The sequence below is a fragment of the Carassius auratus genome, chromosome 15 (genome assembly GCF_003368295.1).
Source record: "Carassius auratus strain Wakin chromosome 15, ASM336829v1, whole genome shotgun sequence".
In the NCBI taxonomy this organism is placed as follows: domain Eukaryota; kingdom Metazoa; phylum Chordata; class Actinopteri; order Cypriniformes; family Cyprinidae; genus Carassius; species Carassius auratus.
The window spans coordinates 17,187,645-17,200,929 of NC_039257.1; the positions used below are offsets into that span (position 1 = coordinate 17,187,645).

Sequence of the window (13,285 nt, forward strand, 5' to 3'; positions counted from 1 at the left end):
TAATTAAACGAAATTAATCGCATTTAATCGCATATAAATATTTGACCTGAGAACAGTGAGAAGTAATTTTTTTTTCACATGGATTTATAGTATACCATTGAATAATGACTGAATACATAAGCTTAAGTCTAGCAGACCAGTGCAATTTTTGCCATTAAGTGTAGCAATAGCATATTTAGAAACAATTTAGAAATAGTATATTTCTGAAATTCAGGTAGCTTATAGGGTGCTGGAACCTTCTGTAAACTGTTTTTTTTTTAAGTAAAACACAATACTGTCAAGTACATTCAGAATATTGAAAACCTCTCTCTGTTGCTTCAGAGGTTCAACACTCTTTAACCTTGGCCAAAACAATAAAGAGTTCAACATAAACTGCCAGTTGCACCAACAAAATAATACATAGTTCAACATAAAGTGTAAAGTCCACGCTAGCTGCTATATGTTTTGCGTTGAGGTGATACTTGAGGCTCGATGTGCTGCTGCAGTTATATGCGAACGCTAGTTGGTGCTCCAGTATAATCGGTCCGCCGAAACTCATCCAGTGAGAAATGTTCCGCGGTGCAAAAATAAGTTATTAAAGATGCGGGAAATTCGTCTAAATTTGTCGAAAATCTTAATTAACGCGTTATTTTTTGTGTAATTAATTTTAAATTTTAAATATAAACTTAAGACTCAAAAACTCAAATTGTAGCAAAAACTAGAAATGGTGAAAAAAAAACATACAAAACTTTTTACATTTACGATTTAAAGATTACTATCTTAAAAAAAGTGAAAGAAAATGTGCCCGATATCTGTTTGCTAAAGCCATGAATGCTACTTTCATGCATTCGATTATCAGATAAACCTTGCACTCTTATTTCAAAGTTGTTGTTGTTGTTATAGTTAGAGGTTGTAGGACCTGCCACAAGAGGGTGCACTACCAAAACAATAACAATGGCGTGGTTTGATGACGCTAAGGAGGAGCGTGGAATGATGGGATTTGTTGTCTTCTACCCAACCGCTGATGGCCATCAATCAGACGGAAAGATAAGTAATGGATTTAACGCGTGAGTTCAACGGTTTGCGCGAGTAGATTACATACAAAGTCAATACAAAGACGCAATCAGACTATGGATCAGATGCATTCTCGTGCGGGTATAGAGATGCAATGCCCCGCGTTTGGCGTGTATGCCCCACAAAACTAATCTTGTTGATCGTTATGATAGCATACGTTTTCTGTGAAGATACGAATCAAAACAACTCACCTGTCGAGTAAAACACAAGCACATCTCACAGGCATCTCTTTCTAGTTGAAGTTTGTCGCGAAGCTACTTCCGCGTCTGTCCACGACACTGTTGTCATGTGGCTTCTACGTCAGTAAAGGCATTAACAAAGGGTAACTAACGTCATTGACAGGCGACTGCATTGCCCGTGTCACTGTTTAGAATGGGAATTTTCTCATAATTTACAAGTAGTTGAAGACATTGGAGATATTGTTACGGATCAGCTGGACAAAATATATAAAACTAGCCTAGTGGTTTTAGGATATTTTACTGCAAATATCTTACAAATTGTAACTTTAATGCTGTGGTGATTATAATAATTTAAAAAGAATATATAAATACTGTTTTTCTGACTCTTTTTTTTTTTCTGCAACTTCCATAACCTAAGAGAAGTTGACAGTCCCAACATTAGTGACTGGCAGCAAAATATATCTTAAACAAAAGTGCATGTGATCAGAGCTGCATTTAGCAATACAAACACAACTGACTACCGTATTCTGCCGCTCGGTGCATAAATATTTAGTCATATCAGACGTTAAGTGGCCTCTGCTGCAAAACACAATGGAGTCTTTGACAGGATCACAACAGCGGGGTTTCAGTGTTTTCCAGCAGTCTGAGGGCACGATGAGCTCAGCCACGGAGCAGATGGCAGTGGAGATCACAGACAGCACTGGAGACGAGAGCGAGCCAGTACATTTGCAGGACAAGCATGAGCAGTGGAATAAAAGGCAAAGAGAGCGTTGTGACAGTCTTGTCAAGCAGAGTGATGAGATAATGAATCCGTCATCAGCTGACAAGACAACATCATAAAACAACAGTTGGGTAATTGAATTCCGAGGAGGCACTTTGACAAGCAAGAGAACAGAGGCACAGCAATGGTGATGAGGTAAGTTGTTTATTCAGAGAGAAGCAAGGAGACAGGAAGATGGAAATAAAAATGGATGCCAGGATGAGGTGGAACAGACAGAGCTTTCTAAAGAAATAAATTACGCAGCTGTAAAAGAAGTGTCGAAGCATAAGCAAACAGGGAGGAAGAACATGTGCAGTGACGATGAGGATGGCCTGAGGTCAGGATTAGACATCTTCAGACCACACTCTGTTTGCTGATCCAATGATATATATGCTCACAAAACTTTAAACCAAGCTCTAAGCCAGTATAGGCATGTGTCATAATCTTTTTGAATATATATATATATATATATATATATATATATATATATATATATATATATATATATATATATATATATATATATATATAAAACATTCTTTACGTGTAGTGCATTAGACTAAGCATTTTTGGTTTGATTGCTTTGAATGTCATCATTTTTAAGTTGCTTTGAATAAAAACGTTTGCTAAATGACTACGTTAATGTAATGTATATTTAATAGTTAATATTTAATATACTGAAAGTTGTAGAATATTAATATTCTAAGTATAAAATAAAATAAAAAAGTCATTTTTACATGTGATTGTCATTTTTATGCCAATAAATATTTTTATTCTTTATTTTTATTTCAGTTGTAGCAGTTCTGGTACTTAAACTTATTAAGTTGTACTAAACTAATTAAGTTCAGTGCCAAGGCAGCATTTTGTATTAAGTTAAAGTTTTATAAGCTTAAATTTTCATTTAATTTAAATAATTTATTAAAACATTTAAATTAGGCCTATTAAAAGTTATCAATGACATCAACCCTGACTGGAAAAAAAAATAAGAAAAATTAAATAATAAAATAAAATCTCCACTGTCTAACCGTGTAGTAAGAGCGCTGATGATCACAAATGTTGTCTAATCCCAGGATACAGCTGTGTCTCAAAATCGGAAAATATGGAAATGGGAAAATCATAAGGGAATTAGAACAATAACAATCACAGCAGGTGAAATATCCTCCCAGTTTCCCCAAAGAAACATAAACACAATGACGGCAGTCTGCAAACTTCCACAAACTTCACAAAGCAGAAAGTCAACTTCATCTAAAGAATCCGATCTGTTTGCTGCATGGGTTTACCGGAGGATTTGGATTCGTTTCTCTCATGGATGTAAATCTGGAGTTTATTCAGTTTAACAGGAATCATACAGCAGATGTGTAGAGAGGTGTACTTCACATCCTTCATTATAAAGCCAGATGTTCCTTCTCTGTTAATGATGGCTACATTTCACAAAAACTGTCAAGAACACGTCCACATCATATTTTATCAACAATTCTAATTTATTATTTTAAATGACATTAAGCTTTTTGGTGTTGTCACATATGACAATTAAGCACAATTAAACCCCCTTCCAAACTGTCAGATCACTGTAAAAAAACTGTTAAATGGTTAGTAGGGCTGTGAATCTTTGGCAAGGCAGCGATTCGATTCGATTATGATTCATAGGTTTTCGATTCGATTCAAAAACGATTTTTGTAAATTTCGAACGATTCAATTCGATTCGATTCACAATTAAATTAGATTGGATTCGATTATAACGATTCGATTCTGCATTCTTTAAGTGCATTCACAGGATTATTTAAGTGCTTCTACTAAATTCTTTAAATGCTTAGTCAGGGGGCAAATTACAGTAGCATTTATGATTAGAGAACCATAGGATAAAAAAAAATAAAAAAAAACTTTTTTCCATTGTTAAATGCTGCTGTGCGTCCCTGTGTTCAATAAGCAGCATGTACGAGTATTGTGGACCCGCCTATACTAACACGCTCTTTAAATAACAAAGAAAAAAGATTGCACCAGACTTTAGACCAGGTTTGAGCTGGTCTATGGCACAGTCTATTTTTAGCTCCCGAAAATGTGACAGATTATTTATTTTTTTTTTTTTACAGTGTAGCCTAATCTAGTAAGAGAAAAAACTATAAAAATGTCACTGGTGTAATAATAACAATACAAAAAGTAAACATATGATTTTAAGTAAACAAAAGTTACAAATTTAATTAAAATGTAAAAATAAATAAAAATTTTCTTTCTTTTTCTTTTTCATTCTGTTGTTGTACTTGATTTGATCTGTTGTTGAATTATTATTTTTTCTTGTATTATAGCAATGAGAGTGTTTTTGTATTAAATTAATGAGAATTCTGGAGACAAATGAACTTGAAAATCTAATTTAAAAAAAATATAGGCTTAGAAAACATTTAAAAAGTAGCAGAATAGTAATAAGCTGCATAATATAATATAATATAATATAATATAATATAATATAATATAATATAATATAATATAATATAATATAATATAATATTACAGTTCTATGTAGGCTTCAAAAATGTTTAATTTATTATTTTTAAAATCATTTTCTTACTTTGTTCCAAAAGAGCATGTATTAATATTAAATTGTTGGACTTCAAATCTCACAATGTAGATTCAATTTAGGGTAAGGTTAAATTTGTTTAATATTATTAAATATTAATGTAAAAAAAAAAAAAAAAAAATATATATATATATATATATATATTAAAACGTAATGTATTCCTGTTATGCCATTTAGACACGACGGTGGAATATGAAACCACCATTAGCTCATTTAAAGGTGGTCAGACGTGAACAGAGTCCCTTCAAAGCGTCTGATTTTGAAGCACCTTGAAGCCGTAAAGCTGTGGGAGCCTGAGAGCTGTATTGTGGAGCAGGCCTCACGCTGGCAGCTGAGATTCCCAATTGACACACACAGAGAAATTCAAGCCAGGGAAAAGAGTGTGTAATACAGTTAGAAGTGAAGCAGAAGGTGTAGTCAAAGCTAAGCGTTTGCTTCATCATGGGGAAGTGCTTCAAAGTCGGCGTTTGATTAAACGCTGGATATAGAGCTGAAAAAACACCCCATGTTGCAAAGTTATACAGCCGTTAAATTCAGAGCTGATTTAAAATTAACAGACAGGGAACTACATAACTATACTAAATTCAGCTACAGCAAATAAAATTATGAACATAAGTCTATGAAGGTTAGATTACATGAATTCAAGTTCAAATCTTGCAACATTTTACAGTGGAAATCCATCTGTATTCACAGGGTTGTTTTTCAGCATTTTTGTGTATTTAAACCATTTCCAACAATGACTATGATTTTGAGATCCATCTTTTCACACTGAGGACAAATAAGTAACTCATATGCAATTATTACAGAAGGTGCAAATGATCTCTGATTCTCTAGAAGGAAATAACATGCTTTAAGAGCCTTTTGAACTTTTGAATCTTCATTCTGATCAAAAGTTTTCACCCCCGAACCTTAATGCATGGTTTTCCTTCTGGAGCATTAGTGAGCATTTGAACCTTCTGTGATAGTTGCATATGAGTCAAGTACAACAATAAAAATATAACAATAATAATAATAATAATAATAACCTGCATTTAGTTTGATCACTCTAATTTGGGAAAATAATTAACATTTTGCAAATTCTGCAGGGTTTATGTAAAGTTAATTGACCTTAACTGTATCTGTAGACATTATATTTCATCATTACCTTTGCAAAATACTGCTTTTCATGTGTTTTTATTGATTGATACAGGAAACAACATTCTTTTTTTTTTTTTTTCGACTCAGGTTTGATGTCATTTCCAACTCCAACATCCAACTTTCAATGTAAATGGAATCCAAAATAAAATATGTTGGTTCATCCAAGTAAAAATATAAAAATTATAAGAAAATAATATTGAAAACCCAGTCCTCGCTGACATGTTTTCTTTTTTGTATCTTATTTACACTGTTAAAGAAATATCCACCGACAAAGTCAATATGCGCCATAAGAGAATGGCCAATTTGGTCATTGATTTTGGTCATCCAAAACGATTTTATGCACTTTCAGTTGCCAAAATTTCATAATGACTAATTACTAAGCACTTCGTATTCAGGTTTAGATTGTTTGGATTTAAGCACAGAACACAGGGTCATAACTTTAGAATATTTTAGTGAACCTCTCAGCTCCTTATGAAGAGCCAACTTCTTCCTTTTCAAATGAAAACAGTCTTTCAGGACTTTCAATGTAAAACACTATTGATAGTCGAGAGCTGCCCTTGAAACAAGGTTGTCTGGAAAACGCGAGCAGCCATTAGCATACGCAAACACTGAGCTAGATGAGATGATCCTTTTAAAATGTGATTCAGGATTAATCCCGATGACCTATAGCTGAACCACATACAACCCCATTTTCAGAGACCAATCAGTTTAGTTGATCCTCCCCTTCATCTTACACAAACACAACAAGCATTTAGAGCTGAAAGCAGGTCCACCCTTTACGTTAAATAAACATATAAAGAAAATGCATTTGCTTGGGTCTTTATCATGAAAAATATCAAAACAGGCCAACAGCCATTTGTTTAGAAAATGACTTTGGGCTTCATGACTACTGCAAGCTCCCAGTCAATTATGCTCATTTCCTCTATCTCACACTCAATCTTTCAGGTTTGAGCACTCCTTGACTTTCTCTTTTATTTATTCTCCTCTGTTCCAGCTCGGTCTTAACAGAGGTAATATATTAATTTTCTGTCAAACCTAAATCTATATATTTTCAATTTACTGGGTTATGTGTTAAGTGCATTCAAAGACTGCAAAATAAAAATAAAATAAAATAGGAATTAAATGTATATAGTATTGTAGTATAGTATTGCACATTAAAGGGTTAGTTCACCCAAAAATCTAAATTATGTCATTAATGACTCACCCTCATGTCGTTCCAAACCTGTAAGACCTCTGTTCATCTTTGGGACACAGTTTAAGATATTTTAGATTTAGTCCGAGAGCGCTCAGTCCCTCCATTGAAGCTGTGTGTACGGTATACTGTCCATATCCAGAAAGGTAAGAAAAACATAATCAAAGTAGTCCATGTGACATCAGAGGGTCCGTTAGAATTTTTTGAAGCATCGAAAAATACATTTTGGTCGAAAAATAGAAAAAAAACTATCTGTCTGTTGTGAGATTTCAAAACACTGCAGTTTGTGAATCGAAACGAATCATTCGATGTAACCGGATCTTCTTGAATCAGTTCACCAAATCGAACTGAATCGTTTAAAGCGGTTCGGGTCTCTAATACGCATTAATCCACAAATGACTTAAGCTGTTAACTTGTTTAATGTGGCTGACACTCCCTCTAAGTTAAAACAAACCAATATCCCGGAGTAATTCATGCACTCAAACAGTACACTGACTGAACTGCTGTGGAGAGAGAACTGAAGATTAACACCGAGCCGAGCCAGATAACGACTCGTTATCGGAGTAATCTGAGAGCTCTCGGACTAAATCTAAAATATCTTAAACTGTGTTCCGAAGAGGTCTTTCGGGTTTGGAACGACATGAGGGTGAGTCATTAATGACAGAATTTAGATTTTTGGGTGAACTAACCCTTTAAGTTGAACTTTCGAGTGCTTTATTTATGATTTCACAGTTACTTGTATAACATGGTTTAAAGTATAATGGACAGCCAAATGTAATTACAAGCATTTATGGTAAAATAAAACATACTCATTTTATTTAAATAAACCTACTCAAAGTATGCTCGTCACATTGGTAATGAAGTTGCAATTTAGCACATTTAAAATATATGCCAAGGCTTAAGTGGCCTTTTGATTTCATGAATATTATATTATCCGCAAGTGCAGGTTTTTAGAAATATTTGAAGTACATTACAAGTGTGCATTCGATACAGCTAAGCACACTTCTTCTTCACAAGGGTTCACTCAATGTGTTTTTGTTCAATTAGTACATCTGGGGATGTCGTTTTAATCTTGATGTTAATTTAGCCAAATTCTGCAGCAGTTGTGACTGATCAAAAGCACTGTTTGAATACAGCCAGTCGTCGTTGCTCTGTGTTTCTGAAGGTGATCCAGAAGTTTTGCTCCATCTTTGAAAGTCAAGCGTACATTCATCTCGCTCTCCACCTGCTGATTTAATGATGAAACCACTGAGCCGTTTCATTGCTGCCTCGCAAGTGTGTATAATGTTGAGTCTCTGCCTCACAGCGCTCATCTTCTTTCTGCATTGCAAACATGGCCGTCGTCTCTTTGTGGCCTTTTAGTTTGCAAGCATCTTCTGCCACTAGAGAATAAATAGATGGGCTTCGTCGAGTTGTGGGTAGCTCAGATTGATTTGCTTGCACAAACAATTTGTTCTTGCTTTGCACTGGCTAAATGACTTCACAGCCATTGATCCATTGACATGACATGTCGTCCTATATTTACCTTTTTTTTTTCTTCTTGCTTTGGCTTGTTGATTACCTTCATTCTATAAAGAGCATGAATAGGCAACTGAGCAAATTTGACATATTTCTGTAAGTGAGACATAAAACTAAAATTCAGATTTGATGATGAATTTAAACCATTTAATTATGTTAAAATTCTTTTGTAAAACGTTTTTATGTCATTTATCTCAGGAATAAGAAATCAAAAATGTGGATAACACATAGTACTTCATCCCTGTTGTACTAAAAGTTTAATTGGAAGGAATATTTCAAGTCCAGATACATTTTAATGATCCTGGTTCCCCATAATTAATTTTGTCCTCTTTAGAGGGCATTCGCTTTTTACATTTCGATTTTTCACTGTTTTATATCCTGGATTGTACTACAGTAAAAATAAAAAAAAATAAAAAAATAAAAATAAATAAAATATTCATGTGCTTAACATCTATTTGGCATAAACATATTACAAACTATCTAAATAAATAAAATAATAAAAATAAATACAATATTGCCATGTTTTTAGATCTCTTTGACACAAAATAAACTAAACAAATAAATGAAATAAAGTATTATTTTATCTTTTTTTTTTAGATCTTAATGACATAAAATCATAAAAAATATATAAAAAAATAAAAAAGTATTTTAGACAGTTGAACAAAGTATGTTTTCTTTTGAGCAAACGTTCCCAATGTCTCTTTACATTCCTTCTAGCCTTTGCTTTTCAGAGGCTTAACCGACTGAAAAAAAAAAAAAAATCAAATAAAAACGGGCACAGCACCACTAGGACAGTAATTTCAGTCAGCAGACAAAAGCTTTTTACAGATATACTAGAAGTGAAGAGCAGAAAGCGTCTGCGTCAGGCAGTCCACATCTGTAGCTGTCATTAGTGTTAGTGGTATTGGCAAAACAAGAACAGCAGTAAACAATAACAGCACTCCTGTGTGCATCATGGATGAGTCAGCCCATATGCTCACAAACACAAGCTAATCTGTGGGGTTTGGGTCGTGTGTGTGATGTGAATCTAGCCTTGGCTGGGGAAAAGACTGTCTCTTTTAAACAGAACTGGTGAGTTCATTTATGTAATGTGACAGTACAGCGTCAGCACCTGGTCAGCAGGTGGGGCTAGTACACTGTTTGGGCTGATTATTGACCAAGCGGACGGTCAACCACTTACAGGAACAATGACCACTTCATTAATATCACAAAGAGCTGAACCGAACTGATGATGTGTCGAGCCAAAATGGAATTATTAATGATAGACAAAAGTGATCGGACTGTGAAAAGATGGAATTAAATACCAGTCTGGAGCAATATCTGAATATGAGCTTGCTAAAATAATACCTATAAAAGGTTAATCCAGATGGTTAACATTTCCCTATAGCCTATTCACCCTAAGCAACATCAACGCACAACATAATGTGTATATGTAAGCAAAACGTAGGTTTCAGAATTTAAGGCATGTGTGACAAAAAAAAAAAAAAAAAAACATATGTATGTATGTGTATATGTATATGTATATATATATATATATATATATATATATATATATATATATATATATACACACACACTAACTAAACACATAAGCACATAACAAACACATAACTAAACACAAAAGAACACACAGACACAAAATACAACAAATTTAAAACAAAGTAAAGCAAAAACAAAATAATACAAAATGAAAAAATAAAACAAAATCAAAGCTAAACAAAAACATGAAACAAAAAAAAAAGTTAAAATAAAAAACACAATCAGCACAAAAAGTAAATAAATAAATATAAGAAAACGAGCTGGAAAAAATGGCAGTAACAGGTCTGTACATAAAAACTAGGACTTGGCAAGGTTGGGAACAAATAACTATGAAAATTACCTATTTGAGCTATTATATAAAATGATGCTGTAATATTGTAATTACAGGGTAAAATCAAGAAGGTCAATGCCTTGGGACAGGTCAGAGGGAATACAGACATTTGCTGTTCAAAACTAGCTACTTTCAATGGCACTTTTATGGTAGGCAACCGTTTATCTAACATATCTAATACAGTACTTGTAACAACAAAAAACTGGATATGCCTCTGATGCTAAAGAAAGGTAATGGCACACTGAATTTAAGGAATAAATAATAATAATAATAATAAAAAAACTACAAAAACAAACTAAAATAAAACAAAAAGTAAAGTAAAAAAAAAAAAAAAAAAAAAAAATACAAAAGGTCAACATATTGGCCAATATTTTAACTCAATTACATATGTTTTTTATGCAAGGAACATTGAGTAATGTTTTTTTTTTTTTTTTTTTTATAATGTAATTTTTGGTTATTTTGTTATCAATTTTTTTTTTTTTTTTTTTTTTTTTATACATTGTTGCAAAGATAATCAACTAACATCCTACATGTCCAAATATGGACCTTTTTTTCTTTTTCTTTTTCATGAATGCAAAGACTCACCCATGAAGTTTAGGTAGCCCTCTCCTCCCAGGCCGTGGGTAAGCAGTCGGATCATCTTGTGGAGCTGGATGCCCCGATCAATAACAGAGTTCATGGGAATCAAAGCGCTCATGTTGGTGTACATATCCTTGTCCATCAGCCAGAAGGCCAGTGTTTTATCTCCCACCAGGGCCTGACAGAATGGCAGATCCACAACATGAGCACACATTTCACATTAGCTGAAATATTTGCTGATTGATGGATAGCTTTTGATTGGTTGAACTTGTAAATGGGGAAAAACAGGGGAACAGCTACGGTTTGTCTGGTTCTACACAAAAACAGGACACTAAAAAACAAGTCTAAATACTAGCTTAATTTTAACTGCATGCTACCATTAAAGGTGTAATTACACAGTGGAATCAGCTGTCTTAACCGTCTGTGGCTTGTGTACTGCAAACACGTACAAATTCATCATTGAACTGGGGTCTTTACATTGATTTTGAAAGATGAAGCTCGCAATTTTGGAAAGGGGCGTTGCATTTCTGACGAGTGCTTGCGGTGTTCTGCCAATCACAATGCACTGGGTCATTTGGCCAATCAGAGCAGACTGCACTTGTCAGAAGGAGGGACTTTGTAGAAAACGATGCGTTTGAGAGAGGCGGGGCCTACAATAATGTACAGTATTTGAAAATTGTGTTTTTTGAACATTAAATCATGTCAACATATTCTGTTACACCAAATAATGATCTTTAAAAAAGCATCATAGGACCCCTTTAACGCATCCTATATGCAGTTTCACATAGGATCTGCCGTTCTGATGGAAACTTTACTGCAATGCTAAACAGTTGGTCTATTGATGAAGTGTCAAAGCAAAGTTTTACTAGTTGTAGCACGTTTCAACTCAGATTCACTCAAGTGTTTCATATTGAGCAGCACAAATCATTATTCCGAGACCTTGGAAACACTACACAGAGGAAAAAACAAAGAAAAGAAAGGAAGACAGGAAGGAAACAATAACAATCGGCTCTAGCCGTGGTGTTAGAATGTGTACAAACCGGATAGATGTGTTAATTTCTCATTTCACCCTTGTCCTTAGAGGACTACAACCTGTCCTGACACCAATTTCCATTCCCAATCAAACATTGATTACTTTTCCTTTACCCTACACCGGAGGAATGGAGGTTTCCGGAGAGCAGTACCTGGTCGTGGCTTTCGGCGTAAGCGATGCATTTCTCGCCGTATCGTCTGTTGGTCAATGTGTGCACGATGTTTCCCATGTTCCAGTCTTCATCCTTGAACTCCTTAAGGATCTGAGAATGGAAGAGAAGGAATAAATGAACGGGAAACAAGTAAACGAGTAAACAATTCTCTCAGTACTTCATGAACAAGTTTTTCATTCTTTCTTGCTTATTCTTATTCGCTCGCCATTTGTATTCGCTCATTATTTGACAAAAACATCCACTGGTGTCTGTCTGGCTTGTTGGTCTTCATTTACTTTCTACAAGCTTGGGCGCCATTTCTACAGTACATGAATCCATCATACTGCAGTAATGTAGTCTACGGTGAGATTATGAAAGAGATTAGAGCAGTAATGTTAGCGCTTGTTTATTTTATTTTAGAACTATTGATTTCTCCCCATCTCAGTTTTTAAAAATGCACTTCATCCCTTGCCATTTCAGAGAAAGTGTCCCTAACTAACTAAAAGTAGCAACGGAGCTCTTTTAACTACACTTTTAGTGCCTGACAGCAGTGCGGTTGCTTTCAAAACACTAGCTTTTTCAGTTATTACCGTTTCTGCAGTGTAGCACAAACAAAACATTACTCTGAGACTGAAGAGTCATTGAAAATCTTCTCCTCGGCTCATGGCTCATAAATGTCATTTTTCAAGTTCAATTTAAAATAATAATAAATCATAATTCAAAATATATCCTACTAAATATTTGAATGTTTAACCATTAATGTTTTTAGTGGTTCCTCAGGACAAACCTGGTGTTTAATTTAAAAACGGTCCCTGAACATTATAATAAATTAGCAAAATAAATAAATGAATGAATTAAATATTATTTAATATAGTATTATATTATAGTATTTTGTTGAATACAATTCCTTAATGTGTATTTCAAATACCTTAATTATGAATACATTATTTAATAATTAAAATATGTATGATACATTCGCAAAACATACATATATACATACACACACACACACACATACACATATATATATATATATATATATATATATATATAGATATATATATATATATATATATATATATATATATATATATATATATATATATATATATATATATATATATACACACTGTATATAATACATTTTCTTAAACCAATTTCTATATACATATTTCAATATACACATTTTTAATAAAATATTAACTGAAATAATCCATTTGAATTTCTTGAATATTATTTAC

General features: G+C 33.6%; 1 protein-coding gene across 1 annotated transcript in view; it reads right to left on the reverse strand.

Annotated features, from left to right (window-relative positions):
• LOC113115270 (1,4-alpha-glucan-branching enzyme-like) overlaps positions 1-13,285 on the reverse strand; it is a 153,473-nt gene that overhangs the window by 44,225 nt on the left and 95,963 nt on the right. The window contains exons 11-12 of the mRNA XM_026282725.1: positions 12,045-12,155; positions 10,867-11,038 (exon numbers count right to left, since the gene is read on the reverse strand). Of these exons, the coding sequence (XP_026138510.1) occupies positions 10,867-11,038; positions 12,045-12,155 (283 nt within the window). The remainder of the gene's footprint in view (positions 1-10,866; positions 11,039-12,044; positions 12,156-13,285) is intronic.